This window comes from Syngnathus typhle, linkage group LG6 (assembly GCF_033458585.1).
Source record: "Syngnathus typhle isolate RoL2023-S1 ecotype Sweden linkage group LG6, RoL_Styp_1.0, whole genome shotgun sequence".
Classification (NCBI taxonomy): domain Eukaryota; kingdom Metazoa; phylum Chordata; class Actinopteri; order Syngnathiformes; family Syngnathidae; genus Syngnathus; species Syngnathus typhle.
In genome coordinates this window covers 13,384,585-13,410,559 of record NC_083743.1, presented here as the reverse complement: position 1 = coordinate 13,410,559, position 25,975 = coordinate 13,384,585, and the positions used below count along the sequence as shown (strand labels likewise).

Here is a 25,975-nt window from a genome sequence, read left to right as displayed (position 1 = left end):
TTCTGCCATTAAACCTTAGCATTGTGAAATAAAATAGGTCTCACCTTTTTATTGGCCCTTAAATATCAGAATGCATTTGAGATAATTTCATGATTTGCTACAGAAGTAAATCGTGTGCAAAGCCATGTAATTAAAAGCATTGAAAGCAGTTCAATCATTTGTTTATTGTTCTTGTCCAGATTAATTTCATGAGTATCACATTTCAAAATCTCTTGGTAGAATGACCAAGACCATCTCATAAGATGCAGTTATTTCCCAACGGAACACATACTGGTCGATCCAGAGATGACTTTTCAATGATGAATTTCTTCATGACCTAGCTGATGTTCCAAGGTCATAGAATTTGTATTTCAGTTTGTTGTGACAGTGGACAGTGATAAGCTTCTTCTATCCAGTCTTTCGCTGCACTTTGGTTCTTTTCTGGGTACAATTACATGGTGAGAGATGAGCACTTGTGATGTGTTCATGCCAAGCTTGTGACAAGTGTCCGTGTAAGCCACTGCCACTTTTAGTTTGTTCTGCATTAAATGATGTCTATTTCTCATTTCTATTCGGCCACATAACCAAGTGTTCGACTTTATTCTTAGGGTCGATAATAGTGTGCCTCTTACCCAACCTAAATATCGGATCATTTTTGCAGGGTAAGGAGAAACAAGGGAGCCTGTGCTCAACCCCACTGTGTTTCTGTTTGTTGCCAATGCACACCGACTGTGTTCTATCTCTCCCAGGGAGTGCAAAATCCAATTACAAACGGAGCTGTCGAGGCCAACAATTGAAATTTTCTCTGACAGACTGGCTCAGGGAAGTGTTGAAAGTGCTCATGAGGACATATTGCAATGTAAGTCAGCATATTGGCACATTCCACGAGTAGATGCGCTGGAATCTTGTCTGGTTCGGCAACTTGATATGAAGAGTCTGGATATGATCCATTTTTGCTTTCTGAGTCGTGAAAAAAGGTTTGAGTCGCAAAAGCTTATTTGTTTTTCAAACAATGCAGAGGACTCTACATGGTTAGGTACTGCTGTTTATAACTCGAAGTGTTTCCTTGTAATTTGTTACGCTCTGCCACATACAGTATACCTAGTACCTCGTAGTATATTGTATCTCAAAGGGAGAATCCAGTTTCATTTTTTTTAGGTGATTCCGTGAATCAAATTCATCTATCCACTGTTGCTTCACTGTTCTTAATTGTTGGACCAAAATGTTCACACAACATTTATTAATTCAGTATATAGATAAATATCAATGTTATACACGCAAATACTGATCAAGAGAGGGAACTACAGAAATGCACAGGATTAGAATTGTTTCTCTCTTGAATACATGTGGGCGGAAGTGAGAGGAGGGCCTGTGGACAGAAGGGAAGACAGAGACACAGAAACCACATGAGGATGTGTTCTTCCGTCTTTTCACGAACACGTTTTATGAAAATGTTTTTAGAAAAATCTTGTTTCTATTTTAATTCCCTTTCCTAAGAGCAGATTAAAAAACAAGTCTGTCCAGATTTATTTCAAAAAATGCCTCATGGTTGTTGCGACAAGGACAAAGCGGCAAGCGTGAAAGCCAATGCTTTACAAAATATGTGGCAAAAATAAACGATAACTCAGTCCAGGTCATCGCCAAATCAAAGGGGTGTTTTGAATCACGACTCGTCTCTCTTGCTGGCATAACAAAAAGAAATGAACAGTACTGCATGAAAAATTTAAATAAAATAAAAACTGATGCAACCTCATAAATAGAACAGCAAATGTGAAAAGGATTTGAATTACACATTCCAATTGTTCATTTTTTTTTGTTCTTGTTCTTTTATTTTCACTCCTCTGTATGCTGCTCGGCTAGTCACAATCCATTTGTGTTGACAGATTGGAAGTCATGGTTTTATGTTTGTGTTGCTGGAGTATTTAAACCTATTGATTTTGTAAGTGCCAAAATAATAGCGATTGTAGGATTAAAAATATTGGAAAAGGCCAGCATTTGATGTCAAGAAATTGCAGCAGTTATGGAGCAAGATCCGTTGGCATTTAGTTGTGGTTGGACTACTGTATAGTTGAGACTGACAGCCAATATTGAAGTATGGCCGAGAGTGTACAAGAAATGCTTCTTATTCATTAGGGTTTTCAATTAACAAGACATAAAATCAGGTACACTATTTCAGCTTCAATAGTTGATTCAACAAAATTAATCTTCCTAAATGAAAACGTTTTAATTAGGTGGAAAATATTTCCATGATTTTATTCACCAAACAAATTATTTCTTTGAGTGTAGAAGGGCCAATGTTGATAATCAAATTCAGAACCTCTGACTGTGCGATTAACGACATCCTCCCTTGCCTCTGCAGACGCTCAATTCGTCAAATTTTCGTTCAGGACTTTACAAGGCTCTAATTCATGTCATTGGCATTAGTGTGACAGAAGTACTTTTGCAGGAAGATTTAGAAAACAGCAGAGCAAAATCAATGCTGAATGATTCAACTTGTTCCAATCATCTGAAGGCGAAAATAAGCTTATTAATTACAAATTAGTTTTTTCACTAAGTTCTCAAGCTAAAATAAAAGCACACCATTGCTTTTAAATATCACTGCTTGTTAACCTGTGGTCACAATCTAACAGTATGCAATTAAGTGGCTATACATTTGAATTCTGAAAAGACATAACTCATAAAAGTGTACTGACACAAGGAGGAAATGTAGTATAAAGGTGTTAATTCAATAAACTGATCAAATTTAACAACACCATTACAAGTCATTTAAACTTCCCTCGCGGGCTAAGGTCGTTTGCATGTAATTCCAAAATTAGATTGCCATCAAAGTTGTGAAAATCTCCACCAATAAAGTGTGGAGTGTGTTTAGTGGCTGTGAGTCAAGGCAACTGCTTGAGGCCAGATTTATCTGGCAACTGTAATGAGTGATTTCTGTGAACCAATTACACTGATGTACTCATCAATATTTAAGGCTAATCACAGTCCTTCCGGCTTCTTATCAGATACAGTAAGTAAAAATAAGCTAACAGAAGTAATTAAGTACTTCTTACAACGCTATTTTGAGTTTCTGACACATATGATAATCAGGCTTGTTTATTAAAAAGGTTTGGTTGTCATGGTATGTTTGTACAGTATAATGTCTTATTATTTATTATTGGCTTTTAAAAAAATATTCTGTTGCAAAGTCTTAATGTTCTTTTCCTAATAAAGTGATTCTCTACAAATAAATAATGTTCTTTTTCAGAGTGTTGGGGTCTATATGTCTATCCGTGGGAGTTTCCAGAGCACGGTCAGAGGCCAAGTGATTCCAATCCAAACTCATCCGAGCATGTTTTGTGCATAGCAGTCACAGTGGAAGAGGAAAGAGACATCCAGAAAGTCTTGGAAGCATAACACTTGATTAAGATTTGTGAGTGGAGTAGTTCAGTCTGTATAGTTTAACAGCCAGAATTAAATTTTTAAGGAGATTAGAAATGTGTCTAAATAATAAAGCGTAAGAATACATTCTAAAAAGAAAGTCATTTTGTACTTGCGTTTTTATTTCTACTTTGTCATTCACTTCAAATTATTCTCCATTCGTTAGCTCTTATTTTTGAAAATTATGAACTAAAAATAGAAAGAACGTTTTGAAACGCAAGTGTAACACATCTCCGCCAAGAGCAAACAGCTAAATGTGTCCAGTAAAAGCAAACTGTGAACCCTTGCCTTGCCCTGTTCAAATTTTGCAGAGGTGAAGAAAAGAGAGAAACATTCAACGGTTCATTTTTTTCCAAGCACTATTGCTGTGACAGAATTTTCTTTCTGCAGTCCCATTCTTCCTGGTACATAAAATGAACAGAAGACCTTCACGAACACAAAAGCTATGGTACGCCAATAGAGGGATTTTTTTTTAAAGCGAATACCAAGCCGTTTTTATTAGTGGTTCACTTTGCATGAAATAAGATAAATGCAAAAGTTTTGCCTTCTCTTGGCTGATCATCGATCAGTGAGCTAACTGTGACAAACAAAAATAATACTAAACAGTCTCCGTTGAATTTTGAATGATTAGATCATTTGTACCATAGCTGGAGTCATCCTCCTACGCTCCACATTTGCAAATAAAAACATTCAACCAGTCTAAATTTACCTGCCGCTGAGACAATTACAAAGCTGACATCCCTGCGGTAGAATTTCTTCTGCAGTTAAAATGAGCCATCTCTTTTATTCCCTTTTCTCATCAACACAAATAAATCCACCATGACAGATAATCAAAGCAAAAAAAGATGTTTTCCTTGCTCCTTACATTTTTCCAGACTGATAAAAGCAGTATTAAAGTCAAGAGCTCATCATGCTTATAGCACAGAAGAAGAAGGTACTCATACTACAATTAAATTATTGTTGGAGGTTATTTTTGTCCACTACTCACAGGCTAATATGTATGTTTTTATTTTGGTGCAACATGAGAAGTTGTAGCCCCTTGATCATAATTCCTGGGATAAGCAGTGTGACCTGAATTTGTCAGACAACTGCCATCTTAATGCACAACATGATTCGACTCATTAAATAATTGAAGCATCTTTAAAAATATATGAAAGGAAAAATACGGCCGCCTCACAGTTAGGAGAGTGCGGGTTCGATTCCACCTCCGGCCATCCCTGTGTGGAGTTTGCATGTTCTCCCCGGGCCTGCGTGGGTTTTCTCCGGGCACTCCGGTTTCCTCCCACATCCCAAAAACATGCTTGGTAGGCTGATTGAGCTCTCCAAATTGTCTCTAGGTGTGAGTGCGAGTGCGTATGGTTGTTTGTCTCTGTGTGCCCTGCGATTGGCTGGCAACCGGTTCAGGGTGTCCCCCGCCTACTACCTGATGACGGCTGGGATAGGCTCCAAGCACACCCGCGACCACCAGGGGGACTAAGCGGTTCAGAAAATGGATGGATGGGCTTCAATTAGACGCCTGAGCAGAAATATTGTGAGACTTTAAATGGCTGGCACATGCATTCTCGTTTACCTTTATTTGCATGCTGACCTTCATTGGACATTCACAAGGGTTAAGCATTTTTATCTATGCACAAGCAGCACTAGAAAAAATAACACTAATTTGAGAATTTTCTACAATCCGACAAACCTGTAAATCTTGTCATCCATGACATTTTGGAGGCTTTCAACTTTGAAAGTTCCTGTTTTCCCTTCCTGTGGTACTTAAAGTCCAACTCCCAAAGTCACGTTGCAAGCCTGATGTATCCATTTTGGAAATCCTTTCAGCCCTCTTCCAAACCGTGAATTATGCCAGAAGCTGGTGATTTAGGGAGAAAGTGTTTTCAGCACATCCTACATGTAGAAGGCGGCAGTGCTGCAACATATTCACGCACATCACACTTAACTGCTCTCTGTGTGCTACTCTACTTAAGGTTATCTGATTGTGATTAAAGCCTTGAAAGTTTCTTGACTGCAATTAAAACAGCGTATTCTACATTTGGGTCTACTTGGCGTTTTCATTCTCTCTCCAATCTGCCGATTGTGACATCATCAGACATAAAAGATCAGACTCACAGCTGTCATATTGCAGTGGTGCTCTCATGTGAATGCCCAGAGGCTTGTATGAAACAGATTTGAACTTGAGTGTTTATCTTCATGAAGAGGATTTGTATCTTAGACTAGATATAGAGGCATCACTTTGTCAATGAATCAGCTCCTGAGTGCTATTGGACATGATGGTATCGCTGTTCACAGACAGATTTATTAACTGAAGTAAATCAATGATTGTGGTGGATAAAGCTATCCAATGAGAATATCATAGGTTCGAATACTCCTTGAAAAAAAAATCTAATTTAATCAGTACATTTAATTTTCATTCATTCATTCATTCATTCATTCATTCATTCATTCATTCATTCATTCATTCATTCATTCATTCATTCATTCATTCATTCAATAATTTCCTAATCAATGTTTTATAATTGCAATAATTCTCCATTTAACAGTTGATTACTGTGCTGATCACATTGGCTAATGTGAAGTAACAAATGAACGAATAAAAAACATTCACACAAATATGCCACTTAAAGAACTTGGAGTCACGCGTGCATTATGCGTAAGGGTTTTTTTTTTTTTCACAGACTTGGCATTTAAATATAATAGAGCTGTCAGTCGGACTATTTCAACCGCTGTAATATGTACGATCCTATTATGCGCTCCTTTAAGATGTGCAGTACCATACTGCAGCCTACTGCACCGATAAACCACGAATATCTGTATTTTCCTTTTCCCCCGATAGTTTTGAACGCCCCAACAATTGCGTCACCAGATATCCCAGAAGCCATTTCACCAGGAAGTAGGAAGCACTCGAGTTGTTTAATGTTTGGACAATGATGGAGGAAGAAGAATTTGAACTTGCCGATGATTTGGAAGCAATTTTGCATCTCACACCAGAAGTGCAACTGGCGATTGAACAGGTAGCTTTTGGGATAAATTAATGTTTTTTTGCTTGAGGTGCATTATTGACGCATTTTGCGATCAAAAGGATCTCTTACCCTGTACCTGCTGGTTGTGTCACTCGTACCGTGTATTTATTATTGCGGTACACTGGCTGAAAAGTCGGCCGAATGTTCTAAATAAATAGCGTTTGCTGTGCTTATCCTCGTATCCACTGACAAATGTCAACGATTTAACCTAGAGGTTTTACTTAGCTAATCATGGTACAAGTCGGTCTATAGATTCTTTTACCATGTGAATATTATATGTATTAATAATAATTATGACTAACAAAGTTTGTTTTCGCAAGGTCTTTCCAAGTCAAGATCCACTTGATAAAGCAGACTTCAATGCGGTGGAATACATAAACACATTGTTTCCCACCGAGCAGGTAAAATGACATTAAAGTAACTTGATTATTATTATTATTGTTGTTGTCAACACACAAAATAGATAAGAAACAAACAATAAACCAGTAGTTTTTAATAGCTTTAGAGGTTTTGAATGAGTAAATTTGGATTTGTGGGTATGCAATTTCTCAAGAACAATTTTAAAATTTTAGGTGCTGTTATTGAAGAATGCAAACAGTACATTTCCCAATGTAGTCAAGTGTTAATGTGATCAATCATTTATCAAGATACATCTTTCTGAAATGTCTTACTATAAGGACATTGCCAGAGTAAAAATGACTTTACAAAATAAAATTTCAACAACAACAGCATGCATCTTTCGTTCACTCATTTTTTGATGATCGATGTTTTTTCCCGTCTGTCCGTTTTGATGTGCCTTCTACGCCAATGGCCAGTCTTACAATCGTAATACAGTACTGGATTATTTGGGCTTTTTTTCCCCTGAGCAAATGTCCTGGTGCTTATTGTTTACAAAACTTAAGAAAATGTCTTGAATAAATAAATGAATGGGTGGAAGACCCTTTCATGGCTATGAGATGTTATAACAGCCTTCTTGTGTAGGTATCCTCCATTTCCATGAGGGGGCTCTGTAAGACAATCAAAAAGAACTAACAGCAAGATGAATCAAAAAGTTATTTAAGATTGTGACATAAACTGTTTTGTAGAAACACTGTCAAATAAATATAGCATGAAACGGATGATATTTTTGAAGGCTAATATTGAAGTGCTGCTTCAATAATCACTTATTTGCTTGACTCATTCTCTCCCCTAGTCCCTTGCTAATATTGACGATGTGGTTAACAAGATACGTCTAAAAATAAGGTCAGTAGCGCTCAGTGTTTTCTGTTAATATGCCAACTCTGTAGTATTTGCAAATATAAATACACAATAAAGTATATATGATCATGTGTTCCATTTGCAGGCGCCTTGATGACAACATCAGGACAGTGGTGAGGGGTCAAACCAATGTGGGGCAGGATGGCAGGCAGGTGAGTTGGCTAGTAAATTTATTCTTGGCTGTTAAAGACCTATTGTTTGCTTAGCACTTATTACATTTCTATCCATTACTGTTTTACACACTCACTGTCACTGAACATTTGCTCAAATATTCAGATTTGGCCCAAATAGTGGTGTTTATGCTATTAAGGAGTAAGACACAATGACAAATAGCCTTTGTAATGCAAAATATTTTATCGGGTAATGTACTTAAGACTGCGATAATTGGGTCAAGAAACCTCCATTAAACACACATGCACTATGGAGACAACATTATCCATTTCCTGTAGTTGGGAAGCAACAAGTTGTTTTCATCTCTGGAAAAACAGAGATCCTTTTTGCTTTCCCTTTCATTCATCCCAACTGCAATCCACGGAAAAGGACATGATGACTCAGATTCATCCCCATTGCGCAAACTGTACCTTTTTAGAAAAAAAAAAAAACATGTCTGGGAAATTTATGCCCCTGAGTATACTTCTTATGGTAAAACCCGAGGCTGTCTTGTAAGAGCATGATGGAAAAGAGCAGCCCGCGCATATTTAGTTCAAGCCTTTTCCCAACCCAGGGTTTGTGGTTTAAAAGGAACATGACACCTGAAGGTTGAGCCACAACAGTTCTGAAAAGTAGACTCAATTTGATGCGTGTGTTGTCTTCTGGGCGTCTGTCGTGGTGGCCATGTCTTTTCCAGTGTGCTACTGTTTGGAAGCGGAAACACTTTAATGCAACCCCTAGACGAATAACATTATCAGGTTACACAGACACAATAACTTGAGGTTGTTTTTCCAAGGCCACGAAGCAATTCCAACATTTCCAGAGGGAAAATGTTTTCTACAGATGGAAAGAAGGAGAGGTGCTCTTTTCAAGATGAAGATTGAGACATAGGAGCTGCAATAGGATAAAATCAACGTGATCAGCAATGTTGTCGACGGCGCTTAAGCGAAATTTGACCGTTGGCTAACACAGAGGAAGGTAACATTAATGAACTGCAGGCCTTTGTTATGCTGCAGGATTAATATTGTTGTCGTGAAAGTCTGAGGTGGAGTACCCTCAAACTGAGTTTGAACCTGATTTATTGGGTTAAAAAAAAAAAAAAACACACAAAAAAAAAATCATATACAACTAAAGTAATATCCTTCTCCATCACTGGTTATCTTTCCGAAATAGAATCCCACACAGGTGCCCCATTCCTATGTTCCCATTTCCGCTCGTCTTTCCTCTGGGTTCAAACTTATAGAGGTCATCAATCCCCAAGGTTACTTTGAACTGCTCTTGCCATGGATGGCCTCTTGACTAATCAGTGACACTTTTTGTCATGGAACTCTCTGGTAGGCCACGAAATTGTTCAGTATCTAGTCTGCTTTGTCAATCCATGTCTTCAGAGGTCAGTGATAAACTGTCAGAAGTGTTTGGCCAACCGTGATGAGCCAATTTGGAAGGACCCTTCAGACATGTCGCCCGTGTGCGTTTGATCCTGAACACGGATGTGTGGTTAAAAAAAAAGTTGAGGGACCTTTTCATCAAAAAAAGCTTCACGTTAATATTTAATGTAAAATTTGAATATTTCATAGTGTCAGAAAAGAACTGTTCAGTTGTTTTACTTTTCACACTTATCCCCAGGCGCTTTCTTTGACAGATCCATTTATTTCTTTATTCTGACAACGAATCAGTCCTTTTAAGCTTTTCTGACTTCCCGGATTTGTCATGGAAAGTAACATCTGGGACACAGGCAGCATTAGTTTGTCACTTATGTGTAGCTATATAGAAGAAACGAATCAACTGCAACTGGGATCGCTTTTGCATACTCCGATTGAGGCGTGGGGGTGGAGGTGGGGGCAGGAATGCATTTTTAGTGTAACTCAGTGTTTGCATGAAATGTTTCAACCCTGTACTCGTACTACTTTGAATTCATGTCAAGGAGAGTTGATGACTTCTTTAGCGTTGGAAGAAGATCGTCTCTCCCCTTCACGAAAACTCAATCCCTTCTAAATGCGATGGCAGCTGCCATGTATTTCATGTTAAAAGCATACACAGTTATGTTTGTGTGGAAAGGCAGATAGCATCTCGGCATGAAGCGCCTGCTCGGCAGTGGTCTCCCTTTGCTTTCCTCTGGGCTAAATACAGGAAATGAGCACTAGGCAGCAAGCCAGATTGATTCGGGTGAGTCTGCATGAGTGACAATTGCAGCCTTGAAGGATCTTGGCTCCTCTAGATGTACAGATTTTCTTTAAGATCACCTACAGGGAAGCTTTTTAAAACGATGGGGCACTCCCATTAATCCAACTTCTTTTTGATTTGATTTTAATGAGTCTTTATTCCTAGGGAATATTGGGCTGCACTAAAGAAAAAAAATAGAACACTATAATACATTTTTAATGGTTGAATAACATTCCCATCAGGTAGAATGTTAAAAAATGACAAAACCTCTTCTGTTTACAGAATCAAATACATATAATAAAAGGAATAATTGGTCAGTACAATTCTTAACCAGGAAGTAGACAAGCTGTTCAGCAAACTTCCTTAATGTATATTTTTATGTTCATAGTGCATTGCTTTCTTTCCTTTTAATAGAAAATTTCATGACGATACAATCTTGCAATGCTAAGCATTCTTCTCATATGATAATTTGTTTTACTACTTTCTTGAGGCTACAAAGAAGCTGAACTAATGATGCAGTGAAACAAGTTTGCCTTTTTTGTTTTTTTTAAACCATGGCGCCTTCCATTTCTACTCTGTTATTTCCTAATGGCAATGGTAGACGATATTATCTTTCAGTGTGGCCCATGTAATTGTCCCACATGTAATTAATATCAAAGCAACAACAGCTCCTAAACTTGTATTTTCATTAGAAATGTAATGTACTGTAAATGCCCTGGCCTTCCCCAAAAATGCTGTGGGCTTGTGCCTTACTCCAGCTTGCAACAAGCTTCTTGGAAAAATAGTCTGAGAAAGATGTCATAGACACAGGTAAACCATAAATTACTTTCCGGGACTAATAATACCTCTCCTTTTTCCAGGGTGATCTTCAATACGTAGACTTTCTTCAAATTGATTTAAAGTGTAGATTTGAACTTTGCTGTTTGTATAATGTGGCTCCCCGTGACTTTAGGAAGTAAAGATCCCCATTTAAACGCAGTACAAGCTGTATTTATTATACAGATGCACAATTTTCTTTTTCATATTTATGTACAAAGCTGTACGAAATTTTTGGTACCCTTTTGTCAATGAAAGAAAAGGGCACAGAAATAACTGTGTTTTGTTGCGCAACCCTGTGAGGTAGTCACTGCAATCAGACTTTTTTTGTAGCTTCCAATGAATATTCTGGAGCAATTTTAATGATGCACCTAAAAGTACCACCACTTTGTTATAATAATGATGCATTGTTAATAATCGCATAACATTTACATTAGATTCACCCCAGCTGCAATTAAAATCTCTTAAAAAAGGGAAAATGTCAACACATTTGAGGGCATGCTGAAATGTAAGAAAAACAGCAACAATTTTTCTACTCTAACTGTGTTTAATTTAATGAGCTCTGCCGTTTATTGGCCATCAGTAATGGCAAATGATCTCTTTAACCTTGATAGTGACAGTCCTTGTGTTGAGGTTCTCTTGGTCCTTTTCCCCGTTTGAGTCGGTGCCCGGTCAACCAATTAGACTGAGCCTGACATTGCAGGCAGGATTAACAGGATCATTTTTCACTTGGAGCCACAGTTAATTGTGAGAGTGAATAAAAGGGTTCCCTTCAAATCAGACACAGACTTTGATAGCGGGACTATAGTTCAACCAACCACCTACCCACAGTTTATGTTCAGAGAAAAAGACCAACTCTCAAGTCGTGTTTCACTTTATGTCACACATTAAGCTAGTTTTATATAAATCACTGCCAATTTGGCTCACACTCCCGAGTACTTTCGGTCAATTATGGCTGGCAGCTGTATGTTTTAGTTTTGATTATTGCTATCGTTACCCTGATTGGCGTAGCAACTGACCTCACCCCTGGTGCTGCAGCTTCGGCCCACTCCCAAAGCAAATCACCCCATCCCCCAACATTATGGTGAATTGAACCAAAACACTAAAAACCGACTAGATTTTATAATAGCTTCATCAAATTAGATTTGTGAAAATGTATTTCCATACAGATGATGTAATGAGGATCTTTTTGTATTGGAGATGGTTTCATTGAAAAAAAAACAAATTTTTATTTTCTTATTTGTGAACTGTGAATCGACTTCCCAGTTCCTTTTTCTATTCCTTGATATTTTCAAACACCTGAATAACTATTTTTAATATTGAGGTATTTGATTTATACAGGCTTTGGAAGAGGCCCAGGTAGCAATTCAGCAGCTTTTTGGAAAAATCAAAGACATCAAGGACAAAGCAGAGAAGTCTGAACAAATGGTATGTAGGTTACACACATTGCCAACAATTTGCAGCTTTCGTTAAAATGGAATAAATAACAGTGGGCAGCTTTTCTTAGTTTGGGGAAACCATTTAATGGAGTGAGTAAAGGAATGATTGAAAGTGGGGGGTAAGACCCTCCCTCAAGATTTGTAAGCAATCAGTTCTCAGACCAGCATGTCTGTTTGCTCTTTATCTGAGCTGTGTATCACCATCTGAAAACACATTTCCGTGCCTGCTGTGTTCAGCTCAGTATGTTTTTACAGTTTCTATTTGGTTTTTGTCCTTCCCTTATCTGTGACTTGGCCAACCTGCTTGACTCCTTTCTCTTCTTCCTTAGGTCAAGGAGATTACCAGGGACATAAAGCAATTGGACCATGCCAAGCGCCACCTCACTACGTCTATCACCACACTGAACCACCTGCATATGTTAGCGGGAGGTGTAGACTCTTTAGAGTGAGTACCTGACATGTTTATTGCAAAAAAATTGCTGTCACAAAATAATGATGTAGATAAATGGCTCTTCACAGATAAAGTAATTTCTTTTATCCCCACGACTCCCTTGTAGACTTATTTTAATGCTGATATCATCTCAATCTACGATAAATCATCTCAAGCAGTTCATGTTTGTTACAATAAATTTAGCTGATATACTGCCGACGCCTCAAGACTGATTTGTTTGTCCTGACTTTTTGTCGAAAAGGAAACTTTTGATGATGATCCTTTCTATCTGCATCCTAATTGTCTGATGCTGATCACTTAAATCATTAATCATTATGCGTACCGTATTTTCCGCACTATTAGGCGCATCGGATTATAAGGCGCACCTTCAATGAACGGCCCATTTTAAAACTTTGTCCATATATAAGGCGCACCGGATTATAAGGCGCATAAAATAGAAGCTATACTGCAACAAACTGTTGCGGTATGCATCCACTAGCCAATAACCAACTAGCCCTCTGTAAACAATCGCGTTTCTCAAACGATCTCCTATAAAATGATCAGAACTGACTAAAGTTTGATCTAACGCATTGGTACTACTTACCTATGTTTCCCTTCCAAATGGATCCGTAGAGTTACTCGCAACATTAACAGAGCAGCCTATTTTGACATGAAATAGCCTGGTGCGTATAGCAGCTATCGTTATAGCATTAGCCATCCGCAAAATCCCATGAGCCTCAGCTCGCAATCTTCCATGAGCCTCAGCAAAGTGTAAACAATCGCGTTTCTCAAACGATCTCCTATAGATTGATCGGAACTGTATAATAGTGCGGAAAATACGGTAATTATCCTTGACAATGACATCCAAAAAATAATCGCAGGCATGTATGTGTGTTCCAGGGCCATGACGAGAAAAAGGCAGTACGGTGAGGTGGCCAATCTCCTGCAAGGAGTTGTCAACGTACTTGAGCATTTCCACAAGTATATGGGCATACCGCAGATCAGACAGCTCTCTGAGAGGTAACCTCATCCTCAACACATATATGCACAGTGGCTCACATCTCGACTGTACTGCAAAATCCTTCTTGCACATCTTGTATGACAAGTTATGGCCTCATTTTACAGCAATGCTCGAAACAGATGGAACAAAGCTAACTCCAGATTCAGAGTAGTAGTACTGATGCGCCTAATCGGGAAAGACGGCCATCTGTTCAGTTTTGACCAAGGTGTGGCAGACAGTGTTGAATAGCAAACAACAGCTGCATGGAAGGAGTGACTCTTCAGGAGAAACAGATGATGGGAAAGTCAAGAAATATGAGAGGGGGAGTAATGATTGCAGAGAAACTCAAAAGTACAGGTTGATAGTGTGAAGCAGAACAAATGCAGCATCTGAGATATTTTAGTGCAGATTCAAGGATTGGACAAACAAAATGTCAAAACATGGACTTTTGAAAGAAAGCTCAAAAACTAATTTTGAGACTGAACAGAAATAAATCACACTTAGAGGGTTACATTACAATATCATTAGTGAACCAATCACTTTTTACAGTATCTTTACAGTGTCTAACATTTAGAGGGTCCATGGTGGAATATAATTTGTTCGACCAAGCGTGTTCGAATTAATCTTGGCTGCGTGTCGGTCTGCAGGCAAAATAAACCAATCTTAAACGTCTGTGAATTGCATTGTTGAAAAGTGCTGGTTTTGTTTCGTTCTATTCATCTGAGCATTAGCCTGACAATGTGAATTTGTTTTTGAAATTGCTGCTTAAGTGCGTGCTTCGATAGTTGCATTTCTCACTCAATTACACACTGTGCAAGAACCAGTACCCTCCTGTGGCGGCATGATACAAAAAATAAAAACAAGAGGCAAAACATACTTGTGGAGCCAAAGGACTTGCTGACGTCTCACATCATGTCAAGCATAATGGTGGTTTTAAGTTGAAATGCACTTTTGAGAAAATATTCAATTTTGGAGGTGGCACAGTTTGTGACAAAATTGTGACACACTGTTTCGGACTCTGAATGACCTTTACTTATCAGTCTGAGGCATGACTCACTGACATCTACATGATAACTTGAGTCTTTGATTTGAGTTTACAAATCTTTCAAATAATTTCAGACCAAATGGATGAATGGGAGCATAGACAAATATGACACATTTCTACAACTCTGACACTTTCGTTGTGAATTTGGTCTTGGACTTGTGTAGAGTAAAAGCAGCACAGAGTGAGTTGGGCACTCAGATCCTGGCAGATTTTGAAGAAGCCTTCCCATCTCAGGGCTCCAAGGTAAAATACCTGACACATGTCATCTTTTGAAGTCTTTTCAGACCCCTTAAGTTTTTTGTCTTTTTAAAAAGTCTTCTTTTTTTTCCCCCCTTTTCTTCTCTTCATAGAGGCCCGGGGGGCCAAGTAATGTGTTGAGGGATGCCTGTCTGGTTGCAAATGTTCTTGACCCACGCATCAAACATGAGATAATCAAAAAGTTCATCCGGCAGCATCTTTCCGAATACCTTGTGCTCTTTCAGGAGAACCAAGATGTAAGTAAACATTCATTAACAAAGCTTTATAGTTTGGCTTTAATAATTCATGTGATACCGTGCATGAAAAAGGTCTCTACTAAATGTTTTAGGTAGCATGGCTAGACAAGATCGATCGCCGCTATGCTTGGATCAAGCGGCAACTAGTCGACTATGAAGAAAAATATGGACGCATGTTTCCAGAGGAGTGGTGCATGACGGAACGTATTGCGGTAGAATTCTGCCATGTCACCAGGTAGATTTATAACCACTTTTTTTTCATCTAATATTACATAAATTGTAAATAAATGCTATTTTTCATTGTAAAACACAATATCTCTTACTGTATTTTTATAACTTGGAGGCGGGTGGCTCACTTGACCAGGAAATGGGAGTGTGCAGCAGAGTTCTTAGGAAACGCCTACATCTGTTGATCATTCAAATAACAAAGATGTCAGATCCTTGCATGGCCTGTGTTTTATAACCACCACGTAGGAGGTTCTAAAAAGCAGTTCCCTTGCATCGCACAGCCCCGAAAAAGTGTAACGGAAAACTAACCACTCAGGGCTGAGCACGGTCATTTCAGTGTAGAACCGGGACAATAGAAGAGTGGTTCAAGATCGCCCTCCTCCCCCAAAAAACACCTCCCTTACCCCAACACTTGCCCTTGCCTTTGAAAGTGTTTTTTTGCTTCTGCATCAAGCATAACTTTACACATCACCACAGATGTAAGAATAAGTCATTTCTCAGTTGAGTGTCTTTTTCTACTCCACTGAGTCCACCTTTGTTCTCAACAAAACCAAACTCCACAAACTAGAACTGTTGTCAGCCAGTTTTCTTTGGGAATCACCTGAAGTTGACAGACTTCAATGGATATCCATCATATTGCAGCCCAGATGTTAGGAGCTAAGCCACGAGTGCATTGTGAGTCTCGCATGCGAATGATGCCTGCCACATTTATGCAAAATTTCATTTCAGACTTATTTTTCTATATGTACCCAATTGTGATTTCAAATTATTGGCTCAGTGTCTATCGCCCGCAATTTGCAGGGACTCCTGCACTTCAATGAAAGTGGAAATAAGCCATCCCCCTTTTGTTTTTTTTTATACATAGTCAGTCATAGGCCATAATTGCCCAAGACATTTTGAAAGGAAAACGACGAAGAAAAAAAAAAAAAAATTGCATCTTTTTTTTTTCTCCCCCACCCCAAAAGAGCGGAGCTTTCCAAAGTAATGAGAACACGAGCCAAGGAGATTGAAGTGAAGCTCCTTCTGTTTGCCATTCAAAGGACTACAAACTTTGAAGGTCTGCTGGCAAAACGTTTCACAGGATGCACGTTGACCGATGCCCCTGTGGTAAGAGTAAGCACACTCAGACAGACCTCTGTTGGAGATTGTCAGTATAACCAAAACATGTATTTTTCCAAGCAGCAGAAGAAGCCAGAGAGCCCTTTAGATCCCTCGAACCCTTTCCTGGAGGATGATCAAGGTGAAGATGAGGGTACTGAGAAAAATGACAAAGATGGGGATCTGGCAAAGGTGAGATAAGCTTCAATAAAAATTTAAAGAATGGTGCAGCAAATGAACGGCTTTTTACTAAATAACAAGCTTCATGCCACTTAGATATGTAGTTAAGAATGGCCTGGATACTTTATGTGCAAATTTATTTTCTTTTTTAAATTTCAAAGATGGGGCTGATATTCATTTGCTCTTAAGAGTCTGGAAATTATGGTAGATAACCTAAAAAAAAATTAACTCGTATGTGCAAGTTTTTATGTTGTGTATGTATTTACAAAATTTCGTTTTTGAATGGCTGTTCTTAAAATCTGTCATTTGGCGACTGGAAAAGTGAAGTTTTCAATAAGCCAATCATGTTGCAACTGCCGCTGAAAAACAAAAGAAAAGCTCATTACTGGGGATGGACAGTTTAAGTGGTACCGTAATTTCTGGACTATAAGTCGCGTTTTATTTCCATAGTTCGGGTAGGGGGGCGACTTATACTCAGGATGACTTATATATGTTTTTTTTTTTCAAGAATTTTCAAAAAGAATTTAGTCCGAAAATTACGGTAATTGAAATTTTGACATTTTAACAACCACAGTGAACTTTCAAATTGTAATCAGGCATATGTATTAGTGTCTGTGTCTTCCATTCCTATAGCCCAGAAAACCCAAAGCTCCTGAGAATCCTTTTCATGGCATCGTCTCCAAGTGCTTTGAGCCTCATCTGTATGTCTACATAGAATCCCAAGACAAGTGAGCAACATATGTATACAGTCGTATGTGTATAAAATCGACACGTGCAAGTTCCCAATTCCTCCTTATTCACTAACACACTTTCACCCCTCTTGCGCTCCACCTCACTGACTTGTCTGTCTTTCCATCTCTTGTTCCTGGACATGCCACTGACTTGGTTGTGGCAGAAATGTTTCCCATTAGCTACACGACCACAGACGCTGAGAGAGCGAGAGAGCTTGAATAAATTGCTGCCTCAGCAACCGCTTTTTTGTTTTTGTTTTTTTAAATCTCCACCTCTTCGTTTTTTTTATGCCCCGCTTTTTACTCTGCTCCTGCCTTGTTTGTTGGCTTTCTTCTTTTCTCTTCCCTTCCCCATATTTTCCCTCTCTTACTGCCACCAGCCTCCATTTTTCCCCTAATAGTCCATCCTTTCCGCAGGCCATTGTGGTTTTCTCCGAAAATGAATAAAGTTTCAGAAGAGCTGTGATTGCATGGTTGTTGTGCGCAATTTCCAATGCTGTTCGTCAGTCCTCACTTCAATTAAATCCAGACTATAATTTTTTTTTATATGCTTGCCTGTTAATCCATCTGGTACTGTCTGTGCTTCTTGTAGGAATTTAGGCGAACTAATAGACAGATTTGTGGCTGACTTCCGAGCACAGGGCCCACCCAGGGTTGCCACAGACGAGGGCGGTGCTGTGCTGCCAAGCTGTGCTGACCTCTTTGTCTATTACAAAAAGTGCATGGTCCAGTGCTCCCAGCTGAGCACCGGAGAGCCCATGATTGCCCTCACAACCATCTTTCAGAAATTCCTCCGAGAATATGCCTGGAAGATCCTCTCAGGCAATTTGCCTAAGTAAGAACACATTAGTTCTGTTCAACTAAACCATAATTTCATCCACATTCGTCACACCCATATGTGGTCTTTCTTTTAGTCTGGTGATAAAAGCATAAGGGACTTCATTTTGAAAAGGAATAGCAGTCCATGCCATGTTTTAATGGGTAGCAATAACATGGAAATTGAAGTGATGCAATGGCAATAACGCGCAAATTGTAGTAAAATTATTTGGGTCGCTAGCCGCACTAGAAATCATCACTGACAGGTCTACATACGCAGTTTTGCTGTTAGGTGTTGCAAATATGCGAACATGCTAATTATACATATGCACTCGCTGACTAATGTAAGCCATATTGTGGGCCATATGAAATCACTCAAACATACTCTCAAGGGTACGCTCTGGCCCGCTTGTCTATTGTCATGAGTTATGACCTCATGTTTCAAGGTTTCTTCTTGAGAGCTGCTTGATTTACACAGTCGTTGATCACATCACTGTCTTTTGGCTATTCACAATAAAATTCTTGCTGCAGTGTCACTACACTTGTTTGCACACTATTCATCGTTCCATCATAGTCTGAACTTGAAAACAAACGAGAATCCAATATCTAAGACTTAAAGACTTCAAATATTTACATTCTGAACTATACCACTTGCTATGATAACACTGCTACGACTCGCCTCTTGCAAGATAGTGCTTCACTTTTTTTGCCACTCAGTCACTGTGTGTATATCCATCTCCAGGTCGAGCAGTAACAGTGGTGTCCTGACGATCAGCAGTCTGCTGAAAGAAAAAGAAGGTTCGGAAACGGCCAAGTTCACCGTCGACGAGCTGTGCCTTATCTGTAGTATCCTTAGCACTGCCGAGTACTGTCTTGCTACCACGCAACAGGCATGTACATTTAAAATGAGTAAATATATTTCTTTTTTAAATGCTGCTCAGATGTAAGGATGGCAATGGGGAGCAAATTGGTGGATTTACGTTCACTTAAATTGGAATCCAAATTTACGCCACTGAGATACTATTAGATAATGATTCTTGTTTTTATTTGTATTTTGCCTTGTTTAATTATGCTGTCTGCAGACAGGTCAGCATTGGAAATGAATCTGTTCTCAATTGCCTTTCCTCAATAAGTGCAATGAAATAAAAAAGAAAAGAAAATGTCAGTACTGATTACAACATTGCCTAAAAGTATTTTTGTAAACAGGATGGTCATACGGATCTGGCTGTTACATATTTTTGTAATACTGTGCTAAATCTTGTATTATTTACATGTGCTTTTTAACAGCTTGAAGAGAAACTAAAAGAAAAAGTCGATAAAATCCTTGTGGAGAGAATTAATCTGACTGGAGAGATGGATACATTCAGCACGTATGTAGCAAATATAATACTCTACATCTACTGTTCCTAAATAGCAGCATGCCTTTGATTTGCTAGCTCATTATATTTGTCTTCTCTTTTTCACGATTGCACTAGCGTGATCTCTAATAGTATCCAGTTACTTGTTCAAGATCTTGATGCTGCCTGTGACCCGGCTCTCACTGCAATGAGCAAGGTCAGACGCACTGTTGAATTTACATTCAAAATCAGTCAAATATTGTTTGCTTATTATGACTGTGCATCTGAATTCCTTTCCCTCTCAGATGCCGTGGCAGAATGTGGAGCATGTCGGTGACCAAAGTCCTTATGTGACTTCAATCATCATGCACATAAAGCAGAATGTTCCCATCATCAGAGACAATTTGGCCTCCACGCGCAAATACTTCACGCAGTTCTGCATCAAATTCACCAAGTAATATCCATGAAATGGTACATTAATTGAGTGAAGATACATTATTTGAATGTTGTCATTTCTCTTTTCTAGCTCTTTCATCCCCAAATTTATCAATCACCTGTTCAGATGTAAGCCTATCAGCATGGTGGGAGCAGAACAAGTACGTGCGTATTCATTACCAAATTCCAGCTGCATTTTAGTCACCATCTTAATCGCATTGCTACTGTAGCTCTGCCTACAGATGCTTCAGCTCTATATCATTCTGGCCAGCTTTTCATTTTGTGTATCCCTTCCAACAAGCTCCTTCTGGACACACACTCCTTAAAGACGGTGCTGCTAGATCTACCCTCCATCGGTTCCCAGGTACTTCGCAAGGCACCCGCCAGCTACACCAAGATTGTGGTGAAGGGCATGACCCGTGCAGAGATGATACTTAAGGTGAGCAACTGTGGTAAGACTCCTTAAGTGCAGTGGTGTTAGAGTGACGTGATTCTATACAGAGTCATTCTAGGTTTTAAACATGCCATGCCTAGCCTGCCTTTCTTGGGGGAATTTTGAAAATAAACCTTTGCTAGGTTCAAACAGTTTACTTTTACCACATAAACTTCAAATTACTTTGTTCACATCTACACTATCAGAGCCACTCAACTGTAATGGGACACTTCAAATGTTATGACAGATCGAACCAGTGTAGATAAATGTATGCTTGTCGTGTCGACGAAAGACTCACTCCCTGACCTTTAAAGGCTTGGAACGTTCCGCTTTTAATGAGGTTGCCATATTTCTGTTGCCCATACAACTGCTCTTATGTTGAAACTGATGTATTGTTCGAAACTTTATTCATGGCAGAACGAGAATAGCTTTGCACCACTTGTCTGGTGTCCAACTGGTACTGAAAAATGAAGAGAATAATCTTTAATGTCCCCTTGAGGAAAGAAATTTGCTCTTTTAATCCTTTATCAGAGACTAATTTCAATACTTGGACATAATCCATGACCGACTTTGTTTTAGTGGCAGCTAAAAATATCATCACTGTCTTTCTAATACTTACATCCTGGCTTGCCTTGGTGGTACAGTTGTATGTACTCACCCGTACTTCCCTAGGTGCACCCCCCCCCCCCACACACACACACACACTCCATCTTCCCACATTGCAAAAACATGCTTGTAAATTGCCTTTATGTACAAATGTGACTGTGATGCTTGGTTGTGTTTTTACTATTAGACTCAAATCTCGTCCTTCTACTGGCATAGCCCTCCGCTCAACCCATGGTCTTGAATTAAATAAACGGTATAAAATGGGTGAATGGTAATACACCACTTAAATGTAATTGTCTTATTATTTGCAACATATTCTTTTCTGGTCAATTGTGATAAATAGCATTGTTGTTCTGAATTATGGCAAGGCGTTTGGCATACAATTTATTTTAAAATGTTCCCTGCCTTATAAAGTGGCGGTGGCGGATCTGGCATGAATGACTCCCTGGGCGGGTAGCCATGTTGGACCTCCCCACACACTTACCAAAGAGAGCCAAACAGTGCACAGAATACAAAACATTACGTTCTAATTATTCTCGAATCGCAATTTGCTTTACCAGACAATAAGAACATAAACTAGTATCTGTATTGATGAGTTTATTGAACTCACATAGCACAGCATGTGCTTTGGGTGTAGTTTTTCACTGCAAAAAGTAATTGTGAAAGTCAAGATAGTTTGGCTTGTCTCAACCAACCATGTCACATCAAAGCAGTGGGGGGGAGACCCTGGTATGTTACTGCCCCGGATTGCGCCACCCTTATTAACAGTCTCTGGGGTAAAGAAAAATGCCCACACCCACAAAGTGAATGCCCCGTCTGTCTTTTGAATTTGGTGGGACTCCCAAGAGCCCTTCTTTCCTTCCGAAGGTTGACCATGATTGTGCTGTATTGTCTTGATGGCGATCAACAGACTTGCTCGAGTTGTGTAATTTTTACCGGCGGCTTGACAACCAGTGAGGTTATCTATATATCTATATCTATTTATTATCTGTCAATATTGATGACATTCCATCTCAGTTTTGACAATGTAAATGCACCATAGTGTTTCAGATAAATAAGATTTATGTAATCTTAGGATGACACTAAAAAAACAGCTTTTTGAGAAATTTGAATAATTGTACTAGATGGGGTTTAAAGCATACATCCTAGGAAGATTTGTTGACTTGAGACGCATTTTAGAAGACCAGACAGATGTTGAAATATTTTTTCAGCCCACTTGCTTGAGGTATAAGGCTGCCACTCTGGATTCTATTCTTGCTTGCTTGCTTTGTATGAAAACTTATTAAAAGGTCTGCTATAAATAGAACTTAATTGGTTTGATGCTATCCAGTTTGCACACTTGTTTTATGTCGATCTCGGCTGCTGGCTGCGGAAGCCATTTTCCTTCGTTTTAAAGATTGTCTGCTTCTTGTGTACAATGAGGTTGTTTTGTGAGCCACTTATGTCCAGAGCTTTCCGACTGTCTGAGGCTTGCTCTCCTAGCTGGTGAAACGCCAAGCTGTGAGATTGGCTGTTTTCCACGCTTCCACCCCAGACCAATATCACTCCAGTGTTCACTTGTGAAGGTCTCCTCTGGGGACTATTTAAAAAGCAACCCCCATCCCCACCCTTGTTTCACCCTCACTTTATCACGCTGCCTTTTTTTGTATTACAGTCTTATGCTTCCTTATATTCTCACAATACCCACAGGCCTATTCTTTGGCCCAGCTCCAGCACAGTTGTTAAATAAATCACTTGGTCAGCAGGGCAAGTATGAAACCTAAGAATTCCACACAATCCCAAGCCTTTCATGACTGATCACTTCTCAAATTCTTTTAATTCCTTCACAGAGGCTTTTTTTGTACACATCTGTAGTAACAAGGGTTAAAATGAGAAAACAAATAGGCATTTGTAGTGCTGGCCCATTTTCATGTTTGTGTGTGTGTGCATGCTAAAGGAATAGAAGAGGGTCTTGTCTGTCAGCCATGTGTGGCTGGAACAAATGCCCTCTGATCCAAGCTTTCCACCTACATTATTTTGTTGTTGGACACTATTCCATAAGACCAGTTCAACATTTTTGCGAAATCTTTCATTATATCCGCTTTAAATTATTAACGGTAAGGTTAATTGTTGCGCAACCAAATGTGCTTACTAACTTGTAGTTGTGGTTTAAAATGTGCAATGCAGAATAGTTAAATGTCAACTTCATTTTTGTGTCACATTGGAACCCCCCTACCACATTTGCCTGATTTAGGTCACAGCTCCACCATATGGGATCATTTAAAGATTTCTTGGGTCGTACCATGATGGCTCACAGGAAAAAGAGGGGGTGTCAAAGCAAACTTTTAGACTACTATGTTTTTTTCTAATTGTTTTTTTTTTGTAGGTGGTGATGGCCCCACATGAACCACCCGTAGTGTTTGTGGATAACTACATCAAGCTCTTGGCTGATGGCAATCCTGAGACTTTCCAGAAAATACTTGAAATGAAGGTTTGTTGCTTTGCCTGGTTGTTTCAAATCATTTTGAATGCATTATGTAGACCACAGGTGTCAAACTCAAGGCCCCAGATACGGCCCGCCACATCATTTTATGTGGCCCACGAAGACAAATTGTGCATCAAATTCAAGTCATTACTAGAATTTTTTTTTTTATTATTTGACCAGTTTTTACTCGTCTGATTTGAAAACTATTTGTCAGTTTGTTTTGTAGCTTTTACTGTATATAATAGGAAATGCTCATACATTTATTTGGGTTGACAGTCATAATGGCCCTCCCAAAGAAGCTATGACTACAATGCGGCCCGTGGAAAAAAAAAAAAAAAAAAGAGTGTGACACCCCTGATGTAGACAAATGTATATTGCCCCACAAAAACAGTCAGCTGAGTGCAGGCATACTATGCAAGTACAGGTGTCTCTAGAATGGATTTTCTATGAATAAAAAGGATCAAACTTTTAATTAAAAAAAAAAAAAAAAAAAAAAGATAAATAGAAACAGTAAAATACACTGCAAATCCCCTGGTGTTAATTCAACACCTAGCGTGTTAATTTTAACACTGGCCAACTGTGGATGCACCTGGTGTTCAAGATACATTTACTAAAGTGTTGAATGTGCAACACCCACAAGTGTGTTGCAGCAACAAAATGTAATGTTAACAGTGCAGTAATAATAACACTATTGAGTGTTTAAATGAACATGAATGATTGTTCATGCCAACACTATAAAGTGTGCAGAAAAATCCCCTATGCCTTTGTACCTTGAATTAAGAAAATTATTACATTGGAAAATTTCTGTTGAAAACACTTTTCTTTCATTAAAGCCATTTCAGACAGCTCCTATAAAACAGGGTAGAACATGAGAAAACTGCCAAATATTTATTTTAGAGTGATTTGAATTATTTGAATGTAATATAGTATGTTGATCAAATGTCTTTTTTTTTTTTTTTTTGCTGCTTAGGGTTTAAAACGTGGTGAGCAGAGCAGCATGCTGGAGCTCTTCAGACAAAGGTTACCCACACCACCCTCCGGGGCCGACAGCAGCTCATCCTTGTCTTTCAGTGCCCCCACCCCTGAGCAGGAGTCCTCCCGCATTCGCAAACTAGAGAAGCTCATCAAGAAGAGACTGTAAAATCAAGATGTTGTGTGCTGCTTGGCTGCGCCATTAAATTATTGTTAAAGGAGCTGCATCGTTTTAATTAAGATTAACTATTTGCATGTATGTGTATAATTACCTATTATTTTTGGCACAATTATTATCCAGTTTCTTATTATGAGCTATTTTGAAGTAAGACGCCAGGTTCACTAAAACTGTACTCGCATACTCAGTGACTCGACGTGCGTTCAATGACCACTTGCAAAGTAGGACAACTCAAAATTACGTAGAAAATGCTTTTTTAATGCAACAAATAGCAATCACCAGTACAATTTATTTGATGCACCAAAATCAGAACAGCCGCATGTCAACTCAGGATGCAAGGACAGCTGTTCTGAGAAACTGGGTGTGGCTCCTCACCATACGATGTCACAGAGTGAGGAGCCATGTGTTGTCTTGCTTTGGGCGTGACTGGTGTTTTGGGTCAGAAATTAGCATTTTAACATGGCAAAAAACTCCCAAAAGTTAATTATGACCCCTTTAAAGATAGAAGAGATGAGTCCATTTTCCATCACAGAAAAATAAACCCAAGTTAATGATGGGTTATGAAGAAACTTCCTTGAGACTTGTGTTTGGTACATAAATTCCTTTATGTGCAATTTCCTTAGCTCTGTGTTCACACAATGGTTATACATTGATCAGTATATTGCACAATGAACTGCACTCAAAAGAATGGATGTTGTTTTTGTTATCTGTAGAGTACAGGCCAATTCATCCAAGTTAAATGACATTTTCTAATGATGATAAATGACTGCAGCTATCGGTTCATGGAATTATATGGCATATCGGGATATATTGATTTGAAATATTTATGCTTGTCTTTCATCCATTTTTGAATCAGAAAATAAAAGGTTATGCCCCTTTATTAGGTCTCTGGGGTAATATTCTGCTGACTCTGTCTAGACGTTATATACACGTACACAATTGAGATCTACACATTGCTTCCTTAAGGAAAACAATATATTTGTGATGATGTATGGCAAGTTGCGAACATTGCTAATCTTAACCACAGATGAGTCCTTGTGCTTCAATTTTATTTTTATTTTTTTTAACTTGACAACTAGTATCTGTGAATATTTAAAATCAAGGAAAAGAGACAGGTCACAAGCCAAGCTAAATTTCGCTGTGTTTGGTAAATACCATGAATAGATAATTGGTCTGTTATAATGTTGGGATTCATGGCTTTAGTCATCCCTGGAGTGCATAGATTCCCATGACTGACAGCTTCGCAATGAGCTAGTCAGTGAACTTGTTTCTAGTATCTTTGTT

General features: G+C 38.8%; 1 protein-coding gene and 1 long non-coding RNA gene across 2 annotated transcripts; both read left to right on the top strand.

The window, feature by feature from the left end:
* Positions 1–796: 796 nt before the first annotated feature.
* Positions 797–3,496, top strand: LOC133155847 (uncharacterized). Its single transcript, XR_009714739.1, has 2 exons — positions 797–1,015; positions 3,224–3,496. It is a non-coding gene; the product is annotated as an uncharacterized LOC133155847 (long non-coding RNA).
* A 2,783-nt stretch (positions 3,497–6,279) lies between these two features.
* vps53 (VPS53 subunit of GARP complex) lies at positions 6,280–25,571 on the top strand. Its single transcript, XM_061280511.1, has 22 exons — positions 6,280–6,410; positions 6,740–6,820; positions 7,612–7,661; positions 7,762–7,828; positions 12,147–12,233; positions 12,574–12,689; positions 13,575–13,694; positions 14,884–14,962; positions 15,070–15,213; positions 15,306–15,448; positions 16,407–16,548; positions 16,624–16,731; positions 17,353–17,447; positions 18,043–18,285; positions 19,009–19,156; positions 19,554–19,636; positions 19,742–19,820; positions 19,909–20,057; positions 20,130–20,199; positions 20,340–20,477; positions 23,443–23,547; positions 24,512–25,571. Exons 1-22 carry the CDS (start codon positions 6,324–6,326, stop codon positions 24,680–24,682), a joined length of 2,505 nt encoding a protein of 834 aa, XP_061136495.1. The 5' UTR covers positions 6,280–6,323; the 3' UTR covers positions 24,683–25,571.
* The last annotated feature ends 404 nt before the right edge of the window (positions 25,572–25,975 follow it).